This window comes from Jaculus jaculus, chromosome 8 (genome assembly GCF_020740685.1).
Source record: "Jaculus jaculus isolate mJacJac1 chromosome 8, mJacJac1.mat.Y.cur, whole genome shotgun sequence".
Classification (NCBI taxonomy): Eukaryota; Metazoa; Chordata; class Mammalia; order Rodentia; family Dipodidae; genus Jaculus; species Jaculus jaculus.
Window position 1 is genome coordinate 102,382,416 of NC_059109.1, and position 22,872 is coordinate 102,405,287.

General features: G+C 42.8%; 1 protein-coding gene across 1 annotated transcript in view; it reads left to right on the top strand.

The window, feature by feature from the left end:
• The window catches only part of Cfap61 (cilia and flagella associated protein 61), a 330,508-nt gene extending 307,636 nt beyond the window's left edge, over positions 1–22,872 (top strand). Inside the window, exons 26-27 of the mRNA XM_045156198.1 lie at positions 12,696–12,786; positions 22,611–22,872. Of these exons, the coding sequence (XP_045012133.1) occupies positions 12,696–12,786; positions 22,611–22,811 (292 nt within the window). The 3' untranslated portion in view covers positions 22,812–22,872. The remainder of the gene's footprint in view (positions 1–12,695; positions 12,787–22,610) is intronic.

Here is a 22,872-nt window from a genome sequence, read left to right on the forward strand (position 1 = left end):
TCTTATAGTGTTTGGGGGACATTAGGGATATCCCTCGCAAGCAACTCTCTGGAATCTATCCCATCTCTGAAAGTTTTCTAGTAATAATCTATGACTTCTGGGTGTGCCATTATCTAAAGAAGGTTTCCCTATGGCTTATTCATAGCATCTTAAATTTTAGTTAACCCTATACTTCCTTTACTCAATCCCTTCCAAGCCATCTCTCCATCTCCCCTTTTTTCATTTAAAGACTTAAACTGGGATCAGGGAGGTGGCTCAGTGGCTAAAGGTGCTTGCTTGCAAAGCCTGACAGCCCAGGTTCAATTCCCCCATATTCATGTAAAGCCAAATGCAGAAAGTGGCACACACATCTGGAGTTCATTTGGAACAGCAAGAGGCTACCAAATATTTCTCATAATTTTTGAATTTTATCTCAAGGTTAGAAAAATTTCCACTTAAAATTGTAAAACATTCTTCTACTTCCTGAACTACCATTTTTGTAACATTGACATTTGTAAATCACCTGGATATATGTATGTATCTATCATATCCCTGGTCATTTTATGTTGTACCCTTGACAGAAGTTATGGGAGCACTGTATCTTCCTTTGTGGAGGAGTGATGGTAGTGCTGAATATTCTTTCTTGGGTAGGAGTGATGGGAGCACTGTATCTTCCTTTGTATAAAAATGTTGGGAGCAGTCTCAAAATGAAGGTAAAACTGCAGCCCAGTAGCCCCCAGCCTGAGTGTAGCCATCTCTACGGGGAAAGGAGGAGGGCCATGATCCAAAAGAACCAGAGCAGCTGAGGAAGCTGTTGATTGGTGGTCTGAGCTTTGATACTACAGATGACAGTTTGAGAGCACATTTCAAGAAATGGGGCACACTCACGGAATGTGTGGTCATGAGATATCCCCAAACAGAGTGTTCCAGAGACTTTGGCTTTGTGACTTACTCTCGTGTGTTGAAGAGGTGAAGGCAGCAACGTGTGCTCGGCCACACGAGGTTGATGGGCATGTAGTGGAACCAAAGGTAGGATTCTGGAAAGCCTGTTGCCCATGTAGCAGTGAAGAAAATTCTTGGTGGTGGTATCAAAGAAGACACACAAGAGTATATAACCTGAGAGACTGCTTTGAAAAGCATGGCAAGATTGAAACCATAGAAGTGATGGAAAACAGGCAGAGTGGAAAAAAGAGAGGATTTGCTTTTATAACTTTTGATGATCATGATACAGTGCTTGGGTCAAAGACAGGTTGTGGAGGTGGATCTGCAACTTTATGGGTCATGGTACAAAGTTTGAAGGTGGTGGAGGTGGCTATGGTGGTGGAGGTAGTGGCAGCAGAGGGAATTATGGTGGAGGTTATGGTGGATATAATGGATTTGGAAGTGATTGTGGCAACTATGGTGGAGGTCCTGGTTATAGTAGCAGAAGAGGCTATGGTGGTGGTAGACCAAGATATGGAAACCAAGGTGGTGGATATACTGGTGGAGGAGGATATTATGGTTACAATGAAGGAGGAAATTTTGGTGGTGGTAACTATGGTGGAGGTGGGAACTACAGTGATTTTGGAAATTGTAGTCGAAAACAGCTGTCAAATTATGGGCCCATGAAGGGGGCAGTTTTGATGGAAGAAGCTCTGGCAGTCCCAACGGTGGTGGTTATAGATCTAGGTGTATATGGTAGAAGAAGGCTTTAAAAATAGTAGAAAGGGGCTACAGTTCTTAGCAGAAGAGAGAGCAAGGAATGGTCAGGAAAGCTGCAGGTTACTTTGAGACAGCCGTCCCAAATGCATTCGAAGAACTGTTTAAAAAAATGCCAAAAAGGAATAATGATCTATAGTCAGAATTCTAAACGACTGCAGCTTAAGCAGGAAACCCTTCTTGTTAGGGCTGTCACAGCCACAGTTTGAGAAAAGTACAGCTACTAATAAAGTGCAATGTAGTGTCAATTAGATGAACATTCCTGAGGTCTTTCATCTGTTGTACATTTGTGTTTCTTTTTTCTTTCATTACATCTGGTATATTGCCCTGTAAATTGTGGTAGTGGGCCCAGGAATAAAAAATTAAGAAATTTTAGGGCTGGAGAGATGGCTTAGCGGTTAAGCGCTTGCCTGTGAAGCCTAAGGACCCCGGTTCGAGGCTCGGTTCCCCAGGTCCCACGTTAGCCAGATGCACAAGGGGGCGCACGCATCTGGAGTTCGTTTGCAGAGGCTGGAAGCCCTGGCACGCCCATTCTCTCTCTTCCTCTATCTGTCTTTCTCTCTATGTCTGTCGCTCTCAAATAAATAAATAAAAATTTTAAAAAAAATTAAGAAATTTTAAACTTTTCAAAAAAAAAAAAAAAGAAAGAAATGAAATGATGGGACCATTGTATCCTCTTTTGTGTAGGAGTGATGGGAGCACTGTATCATCATTGTGTAAAGTGAAGGGAGAACTGTATCTTTATTGTGTAGGAGTGACGGGAGCACTGTATCATCATTGTATAGGAGTGATAGGAACACTGTGTCTCCATTGCGTAGGAGTGACAGGAGCACTGTGTCTTCATTGTGTCTCCATTGTGTAGGAGTGACGGGAGCACTGTGTCTTCATTGTATAGGAGTGACGGGAGCACTGTGTCTTCATTGTGTAGGAGTGACGGGAGCACTGTGTCTTCATTGTGTAGGAGTGACGGGAGCACTGTGTCTTCATTGTGTAGGAGTAACGGGAGCACTGTGTCTTCACTGTGTCTTCATTGTGTAGGAGTGATGGGAGCACTGTGTCTTCACTGTGTCTTCATTGTGTAGGAGTGATGGGAGCACTGTGTCTTCACTGTGTCTTCATTGTGTAGGAGTGACGGGAGCACTGTGTCTTCATTGCGTAGGAGTGACAGGAGCACTGTGTCTTCATTGCGTAGGAGTGACGGGAGCACTGTGTCTTCATTGCGTAGGAGTGACGGGAGCACTGTGTCTTCATTGTGTAGGAGTGACGGGAGCACTGTGTCTTCATTGTGTAGGAGTGACGGGAGCACTGTGTCTTCACTGTGTCTTCATTGTGTAGGAGTAACGGGAGCACTGTGTCTTCACTGTGTCTTCATTGTGTAGGAGTGATGGGAGCACTGTGTCTTCACTGTGTCTTCATTGTGTAGGAGTGACGGGAGCACTGTGTCTTCACTGTGTCTTCATTGTGTAGGAGTGACGGGAGCACTGTATGTTCATTGTATAGCAGTTATGGTGCACTGTATCTTCATTGTGTAGGAATGATTGAAGTACTGTATGCTCATTGGGTAGGAGGAATGGGAGCATTGTATCTTCTTTGGGTAGCAGTGATGTGAGTGCTGTAACTTCATTGGGTAGGAGTGATGTGAGCACTGTAACTTCATTGGGTTGGGGGATGGGTATGTTGTATCTTCCTGTGGTGTGTAGGGGCTCAGCCAAGAGGGCTAAGCTGATGTCCGCCCCTTCATTCCCCCTCCTCAGCGAGTCACTTTGTCACAAGGCTGCAGGTGACCTCCCTGGATATGTGTCATTTTATCTTGGCAATTTGTAAGTGATTCTTGAAACTGACCATACCCCTATTTTCATTGTTACTTTTTCCACAATTGTTAGTATGTATTGACAATCTATACATGATTCAGACTTTATCATGTCTTTGCCAAATGGCAGCTTTTTTTCTAATTCTGTTCTTTATACAACACTTACTACTATACAGTCTACTGTCAAGCAAAAGTATCCCTTCTCCTCTGTGCCTGCGTTTATTCCTTCATATATATCAGAGTGAGATTCAGTGTTCACATACTATTGCATGGATTATAATCCATTACCAGTATTATTGTTTCGGGAGATAAGATCTAGGAATATGTTAGCTACATGTTTCTGCTTGAAAGCTAAGGGTGTAGAGTCCTGTGAGGCATGTGGAAGGCCCTAGGTTTGATCCCCAACATTACAAAAAGGGGGAACATGCTTTAGAAGCTCAAATGTGGGCTGGAGAGGTGGCTTAACAGTTAAGGCACTCACCTGCAAAGCTTAAGGACCCAGGTTTGATTCCCTAGGACCAATGTAAGCCAGATGCACAAAGTGGTACATGCATCTGGAATTCATTTGCAGTAGCTGGAGTCCCTGGTATTCCCAATCTTTGTCTCTGCCCCTCTCTCTCTTTCTCTCGCTCTCTGAAATAAATAAATAAATAAATAAATAAATAAATAAATAAATAAATAATTTAAAAAGCTCAATTTCAGAACATGAACTATCACCTAAGTTATAAGAGATAGAAAAAAATCATTGAGGGACAGGATATTTTATACGTTTTCATTGTAGCTACAAACTTCCATGAAAGCTAGAAGCACAGTTTTTTTTTAATTTTATTTATTTATTTATTTATTTATTTGAGAGCGACAGACACAGAGAGAAAGACAGATAGAGGGAGAGAGAGAGAATGGGCGCGCCAGGGCTTCCAGCCTCTGCAAACGAACTCCAGACGCGTGAGCCCCCTTGTGCATCTGGCTAACGTGGGACCTGGGGAACCGAGCCTCGAACCGGGGTCCTTAGGCTTCACAGGCAAGCGCTTAACTGCTAAGCCATCTCTTCAGCCCTCAGTTATTTTTAAAAGCTCATCATGGAAGTGAATTCTTTCAAACACACATTAATTATTTAACTCTTTTAAACACATCTTAACATGGGGTTACATTCTGTACTAGCAAATATTTCCACTAAGGCCTTTACAAATTTTAAAGTGCAGACAACAAAAGGAATGGTAAGACAACAGAATGTTGCTCTTGATAAGGTCTGCTGGGTCTCCCAGCCTCAGTCACAAAAGGTAATTCCTCCTGGCTCTTTTGTCCTGTGAGCCTTGCAGAGGTTTTTCTCTCGGTGTAGACCTTTTTTTCTTTCCCTACAGAAAATAGAGAGAAAATGGGTGAGGCTGGAGCAAGGCTGAGTGGTTGGCTGCACAGCCTGATGCTAGAATGCTAGCAGGGCTCTCTGCAGCCTAATTAAGGGGAAACAGAGGGGCTTTCTATGGAGAAAGAAGGGAGGAAACAGGAAGAGAGGCCAGGCTCTAAGAGCTTCCCTTCTGCAAAACTAAATGGCAACCTCATCTTGGAGTATTAGTCCTGAACTTATACAGCAATCAATGTAAATAACTGGACAATGTCCCAGGACCTTGATTTATCATACAGACTCTATGAATGCCCCTCCTACATACAGGATGCAGAAAGAAACATCACAGATGGAATAAAAGGAGGGGGTACTTAGAGCTGAGCCCCACTGTCTTGTCACTGTGAAGTGGATGAACAGGTGACATGATGAGCCAATGGTAACCACCAGTAGAAGCAAAATTCTCAAGTATATAAGCAGGGTACATTTCTGCAAGAGAGTAGGTTGCCTCTGGCAAGTCAAGCCAAAAGTGAGATCAGAGGAAATCCAGAAGGTCCAGCTTGTATCTTCCTGGCCTTAACCCCAACCTACTTCTTCTTGTGGTCATCTCAGCAGACTTAGCCATTCTGATTTAACCGACCCGCTCAAAAAGATAAGCATGCAAAAGGCAAGGAAAGAATGCCAGCCTGGTAATTTAAAATGAACTTTCTTCTACTCCGATTAGGAAAGATACAGAGGAAAGAAAGAACTAGGGAGATGATTCCATGGATAAGGTGCTTGAGTTTGGATCCCCAGCATCCAAGTAGCCTGGCAGCCATGGTGGTCTGCTTGTAATCCCGATGCTCTGCAAGCTGAGACAGGATCTCTGGACAGGCTGGCAAGCTAGACTGCTTTCAAATGAGAGACTCTTCCTTGGTAAATAAGTAGAGAGCAATAGAAATAGACACTGGACATCAACCTCTGGCTTCCACATGCATGCACACATGTGAGTCCCCACACATGTAAAGGCAATGAAAACACACACTCTCTCTCTCACACACACATCATACATATATCACATGCAAAAAAAGAAAGAAAGAAAGAAAGAAAGAGAAAGAAAAAAAGAAAGAAAGAAAGAAAGAGAGGGAGAAAGAAGGAAAGAAAAAGGGAGAGAAGGGGAAAGGGAAGAGAGGGGAAGGAAGAAAGGAAAGCAATTTCTAGTGATTTTTCTTTCTTACTCCTTTGTAGTAGTGCAGGACAGACCGCATACAGGCTCCTCACAGTGCCCCTCCTACTTTCATTGCTGTGTAGAACTGCTGGTAAATTAATTTATGCAGACACCCCAGAAGGAAGGGAAAGCAGCCGCTGCAGAGAAAAGTCACCAGCGAGGCAAAGACTTTTCTTTTAATTAAGCAGCAAACAGAAAATGTTTGAATAATGTTTTTCATCTCTAGCTAATACCAGAAAGGATTTAAGCCTTTTAACACAAATTTAGAGAGAAAAAGGGTTAAGGACAACAGCAGCAATACTATTTACATGGAACCCCTCCCTGTGACAAGCATAAGGGCATAATCCCTGCAGAATTACGGTTAACACAGTTCAGCCATTCATTGGCAGAACTAGTCATTTAACTTTGTGGATTTGTTGTTTCATCTGAAAGTCCCACATCATAAGAGGAACTGGAATGTGATGAGACAATGCACAGAAATTATTTCCAACAGTGTCTGCAGGTGTGTGTCCCCAGAGGATCACAATAGCCTTCAGCATCCAGCCGGGCAGAGAAGGGTATCCAGAGAGTAGAAAGACCTTCCTAGCAGCTCCAGGATGACTCAGGCAGGACAGCCAGGCCTCTTACCATGAGACCATCCAGTCAGAATTAGGAAAAATAAAACAAACACCCTAACCTGTGAGTCCATGCATGCTATTGCTTAGGTCAAAGCAAAAGAAATTATTTTAGTTTTCAAAAACGGTAAACCAATGTGAAAAAAATTTTGGATGTAATCATACCTTCACATAAAAACCAATGGGTTTCCATATGACTGAAGTGTGTCCAGTACTCACCTGAGGGTGGCAGACCTAGAAATGCTCCCACATGAGCCTCCCTCAGAGGCTTATAGGTGCAAGTGAGTAAGCTATTTGGTGACTAACTAGTCTTTCCTTTATTTTTTACTTATAGGGCTGAAGAGATGACTTAGTGGTTAAGGCACTTGCCTGTAAAACCAAAGGACCCAGGTTTGATTTCCCAGGACCCACATAAGCCAGATGCACAAGGTGGCGCATGTGAATGGATGTGTTTTCAACAGGTGGAGGCCCTAGTGTACCCATTCTATCCGCCTTTCCCTCCCTCCCTGTCTCTCTCTCTCACTTTCAAATAAATAAAATTCATATATATATATGTATATATGCATATACATATATATATATATATATGTATATATATATATATATATGATTTATTTATGAGTGAGTGAGAAAGAGGCAAACAGAGAAAATGGGTGTTCCAGGTCCTCCACCCACTGCAAAGGAACTCCAGAGGCATGTGCCACCTTGGGCATCTGCCTTTTTGTGTGTACTATAGAATCAAACTTGGGTCCTTAGGCTTTGCAAGCAAGTGCTCTAACACTGAGCAATCTCTTCAGCCCTCTTTCTTTTATTTTTTTTTTGAAACAAGTTCTCACTTTATAATTTAGGCTGGCTTCAAACTTGTGGTAATCCTACCTCTGAGCACTGGGATTACAGACATGAGCCACCATGTCCAACACTCTTCATTTTATGAATATGAACTGGGAAGATAGTTAATATGGTTTTTTCAATTTTTCAAAATTCTTGGATATACATTTTCCCAAACCCTTCACCAGTGCTGATTGGACCATGGTGCTTGGTACCAACAACAGAAACCATCTCAGCTTTGTGGTCCCCGGGGTTTTAGCTTAGGATTAATTCACTTTATTGGGCACAAGCAGCATGCATGCAGTAGTGTCTGTACTTACATGAGTTTTGATCCTTTCCCAAACTAGTGATATGTCATCTGACCCTCCCCTGCCAGGCCTGGCAGCTGCTCTGTCTGCCTCTCCATAGCAAAGGCAAGAGCCTGCCCTCCACTGCATGCCTACTGCTGAGCCTTCAGCTCCCTAGGTTACATGTGTGCAATGCATTTTTCTCTTGCTGCCTTTTTACCTTACTGTGGTCTTTGTCATAGTCAAGATGCATCTCTCTCTAAGATGCTCCTGTCTGCAGAGAAGGGAGGACACTGAAACACAGAAGTCATCCCAATGGGAGCGGGAGGGAGGAACTGATAAAACTTCTTGGGCTGGAAAGATGGCTCAGGGATTAAAGGTGCTTGCTCGCAAAGCCTGATGGCCCCAGTACCCATGTAAAGCCAGATGCACAAAGCAGTGCATGCATCTGCAGTTCATTTGCAGTGGCAGGAGGCTTTGGTGTGTTTACATATCCCTATTTCAATCTCTCTGCTCACAAATAAATCAATTTTAAATATTTTTAAAAATTAAATAAAACTTCCATATGACATCCTTATATCCAAAGGAAACATTTCTCCTTTGACTCAATCAATTGCAAAAGGAGTTTGGTTGCTTTCAGCACTTTCTTGATTTTCATGGTAGCTATTCTTAGAGGAGTTTAGGAGGTCCCTGGGGTCCCAGCCACCTTGTCCCTCTTTCACCCTGCAGTGGATGATGGGAGCTAGTGTTAAAGCTTGCCTCCAAAAGGCTAGACAGGCAGCTGAGGCTAACCTTGCTCTGGCCTAACAGATTCTGCCAGGATCTTGGGCACCAGACATGGCCTGTGCCAGCTGTAGTTAGGACCCAGAACTCACAGCCTCGGGCCATGTGTGTGCTTGTTTTAGGAGCTGTTGACAAATTTGATCTGCACTGTGTTTTGTTGTTGGGTGTTGTTTACTTTTGAACTGAATACTGGAAAATACACTGTTTTTTTAAAAAGATATTTTATCAAAATTACTACAAGACCCTTACTTTCTTTAATAATATCCAATTTCCTAAAAATAATAATTTTCTAAGAGTTCAAAGGAGAGGTAAATAGGCAGAACATCAAGAAGTTTAGGGCCATTAAATTATTTATATGAAACTCCAATAATGGACACATGTCATTACATATTTATCAAAGCCCAAAGGATGTACGACACAGTGTGCACCTTAATCTAAACTACCAGGTTCAGTTAATACTTACACTGCAATATTGGGCCATTGACTATAAAAATGTACCACAGCAAAGCCACGTGTCAACAATAGGAAAGACTGTGAGGAGGAGGCTGAGCATACCTGAACTCTACTTTCTGCTTAATTTTTCTAGAAAATAAAAACTACCTTAAAAAGATTTTTGAATTTTTTTTTAATTAAAAAGTTAACTTTCTGCAGCAAACAAGGTGTCAAGGACCATGAGAGTACGTGTGGACAGAGGCTGGGTTTCTTAGAGGCTGTGTCTAGTAAGCCTGAAGTCCATGGCATGGCACAAACACTGAGGAAATGGGTGCTGTCCCTCAACTCAGCAGTCTCTGAGAACTGAGAGCAAGCCTTGCAAGATTCTGTACTGATTAGGTTGGTTGTTGTGTGGAATTTCTTTTTCTTAGAGGAAACTATTCCTTTTCCTGGCCATCCAAATTACCTTGTATCTATTGAGCACCAACCTTACCAAGTAGCATTTACTTGCTCTAGGTGTGGAAGTGCGTGTACTTATTCATTTATTCCTGACTTGTGACTTTCAGACCAAGAACATCTTGCAAACTACAGGTTCTCACTCTCTCGTCATTTTTTCCCCTAAATTTTGTTCAGTTGCAAATACATGCTGATCAGGATTGCAACTGGAACACGGGAGCCCCACTTTGGACTTTCACCCTGCCCAGTGGTGTCACATTACTCATCCAGCTTACCCCTTTGGCTGAGAACAATTGGACTTGACAGAAGCTGTTCTCTAGTTTGGGGAAGACTCCCACATACTGTGCTCAGTGTTACCCAGTAATCTCAGATAGAGGGCACTCTCTAGTGAGTCCTGTTTTTAAGCTCCTGCCTGGGACCACCTCCAAAGCATAAATACCATTGAGAAGGAGCCTTCAGAAGACAGTGTGTTGGCTTAGTCTCAAGGCCATCTTTCTCATGATCCCACTTTGCTTTAGCAGAACCCAACAGGGAACTGAAAACCAAACACAGCATTATATGCTTCTTTCTTTAATAAATAATAATGGCTATTGCATTCTGGGAATACTGGTAGAACATCTTGCTACAGACATGGTCACCTTCTGGATCTCCAAACATGCTACCACCCATGGCAGTAGTGGTGAATCTAAAAATAAAATAAAATCTGAGCATCTAGGTCTGAGCTTTAAGGTGCTATGAGGTATTGGAAGTACCTTCTCATTACTAGGACAAACATCAGACCAGAAACCACTTATGGGAGGAAGGGATTTATTTCAGGGTTATAGAATTCAAGGAAAGCTTCATCGTGGAGGAAGAAGGTAGCTTATGTCATCTTACATCCATAGCAGAGAGACAGCCGCTAGCACCAGCAAGCAAGAGCTGAACCCCAACCCACGCAAAGCTGGTCTCAAGATCTGGCCCCAGTGACACATCTTTTCCTGCAAGGTTCTGCCTGCTGGAGTCTTCAGTAGGAAGCTTAATCAAAAATACCTGGGGCTTTGGGCATATTCTAAACCCCCACAAGAGGGGAGCTGGGTCGTTAAATAACAAGGTGCCCTTTCTGCTGGGCACTGGGGTGAGAACCATGGAGAATTCTATAGCCAGCAGAAGAAAACATTTGAAAAGCATCAGACCGACTTCCTCTTCACCACCCCATGCACTGTGCAAACCTAGAAGTATTTTCAGAGGATTAAGGCCACTTCTCCAGCAAACCATGCTGGACTTTGTGGACGGAGGCTGTGGAGACATGGGCATGGGGGTGGTGGGCGCAGCCCAGGACAGGCAGCTGTGTACCCCTAAGGGAAGTGATATTTCCCTAGTACTCCCTCGTTGTAGCAGATGACTAAGAGTATCTTGAGGGCAACATAGGGCTGAGTTATGGCGGGCAGGGAAGATGAGTGGCATATCATCCAGGGAGCGGGGACAGATCTGTGTCACCAGTGAAAAGCAGGGGAAAGTGGAAGAAGGCTGTCATTAAAGTTCTCCCAAACCACCACAGCTGTGACCAGATACCTCCACAAGGGGGGAGTCTATCCATCCATCATCTCCAAGCCTTCTCCCACCTTAGTGGCTGTCCATCTCGCCTTCCTGAGTGGTCCAGTCACATCCCTGCCTCTAGTCTGTGCACTTTGTGTTCCCCTCAAGAACAGAATCCCCCAGGTTTCCATGTGGCTATCCTTCCTTTCCCTTGGGACTTTGCTCACCACACCCCTCCCTTGGAATTGGGCTGTTCATTGTCTTACCCTTCCCCAACACTTTCCACCCTGACCCTGCTTCATTTAAGTTTTGTCTCCGCAATCCTCATTGTCTAATGGGCCATCTATTTAGGAATCATCAGGGGCCATAAGCTCCACGGTGGCAGGAACATCTGGTTTGGTTTCTGCTATTTCCCTATTTCCTGGAAAAGTGCTGGGGTCATAGTGGGTATGGGACAAATAATACTGGTGGACCTATGATTGGATGAACAACAGGCAGGCAATTAAGCAGAAAATTAGATGTTATTCTGTTCAAGTGAGTAAGTGATGCGTAATAACTGATATAGGTGAGTGCCATGCTGATCCTTAAAAAGACTCATTCTTACACTTATCTTCTGTTGCCTCATTGGTTCAAAGGACATTAAAAAAATTTTTTTTTGTTTATTTTTATTTATTTGAAAGCCACGGACAGAGAGATAGAAAGAGGCAGATAGAGAGAGACAGAATGGGCCTTTGGCCACTGCAAATGAACTCCAGACACGTGTGCCCCTTGTGCATCTGGCTAATGTGGATCCTGGAGAATCAAGCCTCGAACCAGGGTTCTTAGGCTTCACAGGCAAGCACTTAACTGCTAAGCCACCTCTCCAGCACCCTCAAGAGACTTTTTTTTTAACCTCTGTCCTTCACTTTAAGTCTTAGAAAAAAGAAGGTGTTTATTTGCCCAGGTGCCAGATTTTCTTCCTCTTGCACAATTAACAATGACAAGACCAGCAAACTCACTCTGGAGAAGGGAGACCAGCCTGGCTCAGACCTGAAAAAGTTACGTGTCCTGTCCCAAGACACTTAACATTAATATAAAGCAAGAGTTAGAATGCCAATAAATGTTCTAGTCATCGTAAGAATGAGTCAGATTTTTGGCAAGCACTTATAAGTAACAGATAGCCATGTTGTTCTCCATGTAAGATAGCATTTGTGGGGCTTCCCATGAAAAGTTAACAAATACAAACACCAAAAGAGCAGCTCCCCTAAAAGTGATTCAATTAAGCACCAGCACAACGGTGCAAAGCCCATGTTATGACACTGAGGTGGCCTGTTTTCTGGTCATTATTAATCCAGAAACCTTAATGATGAGCAACGTTTGTGTTATTTTCTACCCAAATTTAATTTGTTTATGCAGGAGTTCAGTTAATCCTGCAATCTGTTTTTCTCAAACGAGGGCAGATAATGGAGACACCGTTCTTTACAAGTCTTCAGGCTTTTAAATTCTGATAAAATCAGGATTCTTCACTGGGTCTTGCCCCAGCTCTGAATTAAACCACTTTAAATGTAATTATGGAACCTGGCCTTACATCAGGAACATCCATTTAAAGAATTGATTGGCCAGGCTGCTCTGCGAGGCATTTTATGAGCAAACGATTGCAATGGGGCCAGAACTGTAATTTATCAAGGCAAAAAAAAAAGCAGGTAAATACTTTATTAGTGGTAATGAGAGGGTTGCCAGCTAACTGAATCTCTTCCTCCCTCACCAGCTACTTCACAGAGTCGTGGTGCATGGCCCTCTTCCACGATCGGTTTATTGATCTCAGGAAAGAGTTGCGCCAAATATTAACCTCCAAGAAGGTAAGAGTGACTAATGGATATGTGGATTGTTCCTTGCAAATTATAAGCAGTTGATAGTTCTTGATCATTTGGACCTTCCCCTACATTCCCATTTTATGTCGACTTAAAAAAAAAAAAAAAAGCAACTATACTTCCTGTAAGCAGACTATGGAGTCTGGAAAGGTAGGCAGTGAGATTTATGGAACGGCGATTTTCCTCAAATCCTTTTCTGGAACATTTTTCTTTTCTTTTTTTATAAGAAGGTGTATTTTCATGATCAGTATTGGCTGACAACTGAATATGAGTTGTTTTACTTGCCCTCCACAGTGAAAATTGCATCCCTTACTCTCCTTATGGGCTAGCTCTCTCTCTCTCTCTCTCTCTCTCTCTCTCTCTCTCTCTCTCTCTCTGTGTGTGTGTGTGTGTGTGTGTGTGTGTGTGTGTGTGTGTGTGTGTGTATAGATGCCAGGCACGGAAGTACATGTCTGTATCCCAGCACTTGAAAGGTGGAGACAAAATAATCGGATTTTAAGGTCATTCTCAGCTGCATAGCAAGTTAGAGGCCAGCCTAAGCTATTATATGAGACCTTGCCTCAAAATAGATAAATAAATAAGGCCAGGTATAGTGGCACACACCTTTAAGCCCAGCTTTTGGGAGGCAGAGGTAGGAGGATCGATGTGTATTCATGGTCAGCCCGGGACTACAGAGTGAGATTCAAGTCAGTCTGGCCTAGAGCGAAACCCTACGTGGGGTTGGGGGAGAAAGAAAATGCAAAATAAGTAGTAAATAAATGTCTTCCAGGGTCAGAACAGTTCCTTTATTACTGAAACATTTGCTTCGACATGTTATAGAGTTATCTGGAAGCTAGGTTATATATCCCACAGCTGTGAGCTCAACAGTGGACATAGGGAGGCATGTATGAAGCTTTACATTACTCCTGTCAGGACTAGAGTCCTTAGCATAACTGAGGAAAGTTAGTATCTGTGCTCGGAGTGATTGAAAATCTACCTTGTTTCATTCAAAGCACCTGTGCCTATTACTACTCACCTTGGTTTAATATCTGAATGGACAGTGCTCATGTCCCTATTGTCACTGCCACTTGAGAACACCCACAGTCTTGCAGGGTCTGTGGTGGAGGTTACCATACTGGACAGTGCAGAAAAAAGTCATTTGCTGAGCCCTGACCACATTCTAACCCCAGCCTGCAGTAGCTTACTTAGCATCATAGAACCCTCTGAGGTGGGTTGGAGGTACTCATATCACCTTGACCTTACCAATGGAGAAACTGAAGCTTAAAGGTCCTACATAACCCATCAATGTTTTACACAGTAACCCAGCCAACATGCTTCAAGCTCCAATTGTCTCATTCTGAAGCTGGGAAGGGAGGCCCTGAACCATAGAGTGCCAAGCCACTCACGGTCTCATACCTCTTCTTCACTTACCCCTTCCCACTGTGACTATAAGGGCTCATGCTAGACAGGTAAACAATTTGCTAATCAGAAGTAGATTCTGATTTGGATTGGGAAGCAGAGTTTTAAAGGTGAACCCCAAGATGACTTGCTTTACAATCTGCATGGGTCCATGTCAGTAAGAGAAATACGTTCTTTGCAGAATCATATTTCTCATCGAGCATGGAGCCTTTGGGAATGTGTCATCTAACTTCCAATTCATTCAATATCAAGAAAGAAGTACAGGACTAAATGCGGAAGTCAGACAGTGCTTAAGTCATGCAAATTGAAATGTTTATACAGACATGCCTCAGTCCCCGATTTAAGGGCCTGTAAGGGCACTAAGATGCACAGGTGCTCACACTGCCTCTTATAGAACTGGCATGGTATTTCATACTACCTGTATATACCCTTCACCATACATTAGATCATCTCTTAATGACTGACAGTGACTAGTATAGCATCATTGAGCTTGACCTACATTGTGGAATCATGTCAAGAAAAACATCTGAACATGTTCAATACAAATGGACTTTCTTCCCAGATATTTCTGATCCCTGATTCATTGACTCTGTTACTGTGGAACCTGCAAATAGAAGGGCTGGAGATGGTGTAGGTCAAACAGGTGCCTGTTATCTCTCCTAAAGACATAAGAGGACTGTGTGGGTTGAAATTTGAGCCACAGTTGTAAACCTTGCACTTAATGTCTGCACCCCATTCCCCAGACACCTCCCCTTCCTCTCAGAACGTGACCTGTGGGTGCTGTCGCAGCCAGAGTGAAGGCCACCTGTTCTCTCGTGATCCCATCTATGCCCGACTCTTCTTAATCCCAGATCTGAGCTCCTTGGCTAACATGTTACACACAACTAGGGGTTTTAGGATATGCATAGTGCTTTCTTGTTGGGATAACACTAATCTGTTTTCAGAAATAATAATGGAAAACAGAATGTTTTAAATATTTTAGCAGAATTTTTACCTAGTCCTCATTTTCTTCACAAAATTCATTTTCCTAAAAAGCTTATTTGCTGGGGTTCCTAGGAGTGAGGAAAGGATAGGTGAAATTAAGGAAGCCCAGTGGCTTTCTTGGGGCAGTGAAAGGACAGGTCCATGCTGGTTCGCATCTGTCCAAACCACAGGATGCACAGCACAGAGTGCGCCCTGATGCGAACCAGGCTGTACTGAACTATGGTGCACCCATGCTGGATCCAATGTCAAAAAGACAGAAAGAAGAAAGAACAAGGAAGGGAGGGAGGGACAAATAATCTGTCAAATCCAGTGACATCTGCAATGTCTGACAGGACTTACAGGCACCCTCAAACTCTATCCATGAGCTGACATTTGCTGTGAGAGGAGTGCTATGATGAACTCACTGTGGACAGCAGGACCACTCACAGGGAGTGGATTTCAACCTCTGCCAAAGGCATACAGATTGTTCCCAATCATCCTTGTGGGGTTTCTAGCTTTCTGTGAACTGAAACCTCTGTGGAGAGAAGAAGAGAACTTCCCTGGGGGATTGTTCTGCTTTTAGCATTTCCATTTGTCAAGTGGGAAAAGCCATACAGCAGGACAGCGCATGGCATGGTGTCTGTTGCTAGCTGAGTCCAGCCATTAGGGGAGCTTTGGGCAGATCCTCAAACACCCCTGGCACAGGGGCTAGCCACTCTGTCCCAGAGGGCCATGGGAAAGGATGTGTTCAGGCACCTGGCAGCGAAGAATGCTGCACCATGGCGGTGGTGGTGACAGGTAGGGTACAGGAACTGACAAAACGAATGACGGCCACACAGGAACTTCATTTAAAGTAAAGAATAATAGCAATTCTTTTCCTCAAATATGAAGCTTTTTTAACCGAGTTTATTTCCCTGTCTATTGCATCTCCAAAGAAGTATAGAAGTTCAACCATTAAGTACAATATCCTTGATATTTCAAGTTACAAACTCACCAGTATCATATTTAGCTATGGACGAAGCTACAAAGTCAAATTTTATGTAGTCAAAATCACCCTTCAAAATACTTTCAGAAAGAAAAAGTGCATGCACACTTAACAGAACCCCCAAAATACCTGAAGCAAAAGCTTGACAGATTTGAAAGAAGAAATAACTAGTTTAAAATTCCAGTTGGAGATTTAAACATCTCACGTGCAGTAGTGGGTGAAACAAGCAGCTAAGGGGAGGAGGAGCTTAACAGCACCGTAAACTGCTGGCAGCCAGTGGGAATCTACAGAGTCCACCATTGAACAGCAACTGAACAGGCATGCTTCTCAAGTGCACATGGGACGTTCTTCAGGACAGAACATGTTAAGCCACAAAGATCTGTTAATCAGTTTAAAGCTATTTAAATCAGACGTTGGATATTCTCCAAACACATGGAATAACCCTAGATGTCAACACAGAAAGATAACTGGAAAATTCACAATTTAAGGAAAACAAGTAGCACCCTCCTAAGCAATCAGTGGTTCAAAGAAAAACACAAAATACATATTAAATATACATAAAGATGAGTATAAATTAAGATACAGCATGTATAAAATGAAAATACAAAAATTTAGGAGATGTATCAAAAGCAGTTTGCAGAGGCAAACTTATAAATTTATGCTTCCAAAAAAAAGAAAGACTGTAAATTGTAACCTGATTTTATGCCTTCAGTAACTAGAAAAAGTAAAACAAAGCTAAATGTAATGCCAGCAGAAATGAGGAAATAATAAAACCTGGAACAGAAATTATGAATAGAAAAATAATGGAGAAGAGACCACTTCACATCCACTAGGATAGTTGTAATTTTTAAAAGGAAATAAAATAAGCATAAGTGAAAATATGGAAAAATGGAATATCTGCACAATTGCTAGTGAGAATATAAAGTTAAGCAGCTGCTACGAAACATAGTTTATGAGTCTCCAAAAATTATACACTGACTTATCGCAACAATTATACTCATAGATATATATTCAAAAAATTAGGAGGTATTCAACTGGATACTTGTACACAAATATTCAAAGCAACACCATACAAAGGCTAAACAGAAGAAATAATACAAATATTCATTAATAGATCAATGGTAAAACAAAAGTGGGCTTGTCACAAAGCAATTAAAAAGAAATGAATTCCTAATACATTGAAAAAAGTAAATGGACCTCAAAATCATATGCTAGGGCAAAAGCTTTGCAATCTTCATAGTTGATGTAGAGAATGCATCAGACATAATGCATAGCCTTTTTGTCCCACAAGAAAAGTCCACAGCTTAACATCATACTTAATGGTGAAGGATCAGGACCAAGACAAGAAAGAGTGCGCATTCTTGCCACCTCCATGCAAAATGTAGTACAGGGAAAAAAATGTAACCAAAGCAATTAAACAAGAAAAAGAAACAAATGGCATTCAAATAGGAAAAGAAAAGGCAACATTGTGCCTTGTTTGCTGATATGATCTCATATATAGAAAACTCTAAAGATCACAAAAAATTATTAAAACTGATAAATGACTAACTGTAGGTTAATGGCAGAGGACATGCCTGGTGTGTACAAGGCGCTAGGTCTATCCCCTGTTTTATTTTATTTAGTGTTTTAGTCCACTGACAATCTATCTGAGAAATAAATTAAGAACCAGTACTATTTACAGTAGCATATTTAAAAATCAGGCAGTATGGTGCTTCCAGCTTTGTTTTTTCTCAAGATTGCTTGGCATTTCAGGAGTTTATCATGGTTTCACAAAAATTTTAGAATACTTTTTCTTCTCCTGAAAAAAATGCCACTGGAATCCAGGGATAGCCCTGAATCTGTGCATTACTTTAGGTAATGTGGACATGTTAACACTGTGAACCTTTCAGTCTGTGAACACAGGATGTTATTCTATTCACTTGTGTCAGCTTCAACTTTTGCTTTATATTTCTTCTGCTTGAGTCTTGGGTGTTTGCAAAGCTGCCTGGTGCTGGAAGGAGCTGTGTGTTCTGCAGTTCCTGGTTCTGTTTGAGGATGAGACCACTGGCCTACAGGAGCCACTCTCACTGAATTCCATCTGGCAGTGGCTCTGCAGGAGTCACACAGATGGAGGTCTGTGTGTTCAGATCTGGAGAAGGAAGATCCAAGACAGCCTGGCATGAGTTCTTTCTGGGTCACAGTGGCATCCACAGGTACCCAGGTTTTTATTTATCATGATGGTTTCTGCTCGTATGGGACATCATGTGGCCATCCTGCTACCTTTGCATCTCCAGGAGTGGCTAAGTGTGTGTCTGGTTCTCCAGAGCCCATTGTGGAAGTGGCCCATGTGCTCTAGAGCCTGCTGCCCTGGTCCAGATACAGCCCAGAGTGTCAAGAGGATGCGTAGGACACAAGTTGACAAGGCAATGAACATTGCCACCCAGAGGAGCAATGCATACTGATCACTCTGGGAGGCCGTTTTCATCCACAAGGAAAGGTGTTGGTTGGCCCTGGAGGAAGGACCTAGCGAGAAGCATGTCCTAGGGATTGTGACCAGAGAGTGGGCAGGAGGAAGGCAGTGGCTAGAGGAGAGGAAGCCCTGGTGTCTGTTCCAACAGCTTTTTGGAGGGGGGATTGTTGTGAGGATCAATCACCAAGCTTTGCAAAGGCATGTGCCACCACACTTGGTTAAGAATGTACATTCTTGGGCTGGAGAGATGGCTTAGCGGTTAAGCGCTTGCCTGTGAAGCCTAAGGACCCCGGTTCGAGGCTCGGTTCCCCAGGTCCCACGTTAGCCAGATGCACAAGGGGGCGCACGTGTCTGGAGTTCGTTTGCAGAGGCTGGAAGCCCTGGCGCGCCCATTCTCTCTCTCTCTCTCTCTATCTGTCTTTCTCTCTGTGTCTGTCACTCTCAAATAAATAAACAAAAAATATTTAAAAATATTGTAAGAAAAAGAATGTACACTCTTTATTTTAATTAATTAATTTAGTTATTTGCAACCAGAGGGAAAAAGAGAGATAATGAGTATGCCATGACCTCCTGCCACTGCAAATGAATTCCAGATGCATGCAGCACTTTGGGTATCTGGCTTTTTGTAGATACTGGGCAATAGAACTCAGGCCATCAGGCTTTGTAAGCAAGCACTGTTAACTGCTAAGTTACAACGCTCACCAAAGTTTTATATTTTTCTATATACAGCTTTAAAAAACATTTTATAGCTGGGCGTGGTGGCACACACTTTTAATCCCAGCACTTGGGAGGCAGAGGTAGGAGGATTGCCGTGAGTTCAAGGATGCCCTGAGACTAGATAGTGAATTCCAGGTCAGCCTGGGCTAGAGTGAAACCCTACCTTGAAAAACCAAAAAATAATATTTATTTATTTATTTATTTATATAAGAGGGAGGAGAGAATGGGTATGCTAGGGTCTCCAAACATGGCAAATGAACTCCAGACAAATGTGCCACCTTGTGCATCTGGCTTTACTTGGATACTGGGAAATTAAACCCAGATCATCAAGCTTTGTAAGCAAGTACCTTTAGCTGCTAAGCTATAACCCCTCACCAGTGTTTTATATTTTGAGCATGCAGACTTTTTACCTCTTTGATAAATTTATTCCCAAGTTTTTAAAAAAATATTTTATTTTTATTAATTTGACAGAGAAGGAGAAAGAGAATGCACGTGCACCAGGGCCTCCAGCCACTGCAAACTAACTCCAAACGCATGCGCCCCCTTGTGCATCTGGCTAATGTGGGTCCTGGGGAAATCAAACCTGGGTCCTTTGGCTTTTCAGGCTAGCGCCTTAACCACTAAGCCATCCCTCCAGCCCTTTTTTTTTAATTTTGAGAGAGAAAGAGAGAGAGAGAGAGAATGGGCACACCAGGACCTTCAGCTTGCTGTGATAGAACTCCAGATGCGTGTAACCCCCCCCCACCATACACATGTGTGACTTGCACACTTATGTCACTGAGTCTGGCTTGTGGGACCTGGAAATGTGAACATGAGTTCTTAGGCTTCGCAGGCAAGTACCTTAACCACTAAGCAATCTCTCCAGCCCCCCCCTAAGTACTTTTACTGCTATTGTAAACAGTTGTTTCTTGATTTCTTTTTCAGATAGATCATTGTTAGTGGAATGATAAAACACTACTGAGTTTTGTATGTTGATTTTTTTTTGTCCTATAACTTTACTGATTTATTAGGGGTATATGTGGTGCTAAGGATGGAATTCCCAGGGCCTTGTACACACTAACTGAACTACAGTAGTTCTTGCTATCATTTGTGTTTTGACATTCAGGTCAGCCTGAAAATCTATCACAAAAAAAACTTTCCACAGAAATAGCATGTAAGGTAATGGATGTGATAATTAGCCTACCTGAACCATTTCACATGCACAGTAACATGGTATCCCATATGACTATAAAATTAAACTAAAATTTAAAAATATAGGAACATTCAGCTATAGAATATTCAGCATTATGCTAAGTGAAAAAAGCCAGATACCAAAGATCGCACACTACAGGTAGCCCTGTGAAGGGAGCTGGTGACAGGCAAGCTCTGTGTGAGGGGAGTGGGTCACACTGAGCCAGGTCACAGGTTCCATTTTGTGTTCTTACACTGCTTTTCCCATAGTAGAACAGCACTGTATATCAATGAACTGAAAATTCTGCCAATTCCTTGTTTTATGTTGTTGGTCTGATAGAATTCACCAGAAAAACTGAAGAAGAACCAATCTCATTGTGTACTTCAGAACATATCCAGGGAGGAGTGCTCATTGCTATTTTCAGCACATCTGACATTTAGTCAGGGGCATCAGCTGCCTTCTTCCCACTATCTTTTTGGAGCTTCTTTAAGTCTGAGTTTCTGTCACTGATTGCCCTGACTGTTCTAAACATATTTATAATCTCTCATACCTGGTCATGTCTTGTTTAATAGCAAAGTGATAATGACCTTATACCTCCATATGGCTTGAATCCTCTATCTGGTGGTGATAGTGGTGGGGGGGATTATTGAGTATATGTGATTTTATACCATCACTAAACAAATGGTTCAGTAGAATCTGACAGGTCATCCACCATTTTCTGTTTGAAATACAAGGAAGTATTGGAAGTGGTATCAATGTAGTACAGAAGTCTACATGAGTTTTGTTGAGGCTGATGTTCAGCAGACACTTTGTGGGAAAGCACAGGGCTCAATCCTTGTGAAGTGCCTTTCATCATAATCCTGCTGTAGCTGGGCAGGCTTGTGGAGAGGAGGAAGCAAACACAGCAAGGGCCATCTGTAGGACCCAGGCAGTGTGCAGGTGTATGACATGCACTGTCAACTTGTGTGTTTGAACATTTTTTATATGATGATTTGACACTTCAAGTAACTTTCTTCTTTCTGAGCCCTAAATTTAAAGATACTACTAAAATTTGACAATACTAAGAATTTACTTGGGGTCTTAAACCCTATTACTTGGTGATGAGGAACCAAGTAAGCAAACTAGTTAGGAGTTTTCATGCACAAATGTTAATCACCTTCTTTTTAATTATTAATTATTTAATTATTAAAGGGGTGATTGAAAGGTTATATTTACCTGAGAAAATGAGGGCTTAAGATGATCATGATAATTGATAAAAGTCCAGTCACCGAAGGACAATCTGAGAGACTGCTCACCTGAGGTCCCTGGGGCAGAGGCTGGCATGTTCAGAAAGACAGAAAGGAGGCCAGAGTTGCCAAGGGCTGGGGAGGGAATGACAGGGTGTTTCTGTTGAATGGGGACAGTTTCCATCTGGAAAAATAAAAGGTTCTGGCAATGGTGGCATACATTGTGAATGTAGTGAACACCACTGAACTGACAACTGAAAATGGTAAAAACAACACATTGTATGCTACGTATATTCTCCCACAATTAATAGTTTCTATAAAGCCGGGCATGGTGGCACACACCTTTAATTCCAGCACTCAGGAGTTGGAGGTAGAAGGACTACCATGAGTTCAAGGCCACCCTGAGACTACATAGTGAATTCCAGGTCAGCCTGAACCAGAGTGAAACCCTACCTCAAAAAACTGAAGAAGCCGGGCGTGGTGGCGCACGCCTTTAATCCCAGCACTCGGGAGGCAGAGGTAGGAGGATCGCCGAGAGTTCGAGGCCACCCTGAGACTACATAGTGAATTCCAGGTCAGCCTGAGCCAGAGTGAGACCCTACCTCGAAAAAAAAAAAAAAAAAAACTGAAGAAAAAGCCGGGCATGGTGGTGCATGCCTTTAATCCCAGCACTTGGGAGGTAGAGGTAGGAGGGTTGCCATGAGTTCGAGGCCACCCTGAGACTACAATAGTGAATTCTAGGTCAGCCTGAACTAGAGAGAGACCCTACCTCGAAAAACCTAGGGAACAAAAAAGTTTCAACAAAGTTAGAAGACGTTCCCTTCCTTAGCAACCTGAAACAACCCTGTCCTGTGGTGTCTCAGTCCCTGGAAACTCTGACTCTGCCCTCTTACTGGTTCCCAGGAGGAAGACTTGCCTACCATGGAAGAGCTGGCCCACCAGATAGAAGATGAGGAAATAAACCTGAATGAGAAGCCCCAGAAATACCTCCAAAAGGTCTTCCAGGAGTCCATTTACAAGTCCCTGGTGGAGAGGAGCATCCTGGACTACCTGCACTACAACCGGTACCACCTGCCCATGTACGCGTGGCCTGGCATCCTTTAGCTGTGGCCAGCATCTCCCCAGCCGTTGCCTCCCAGCTGCGGTTAGCTCTTTCGCTCTTTCC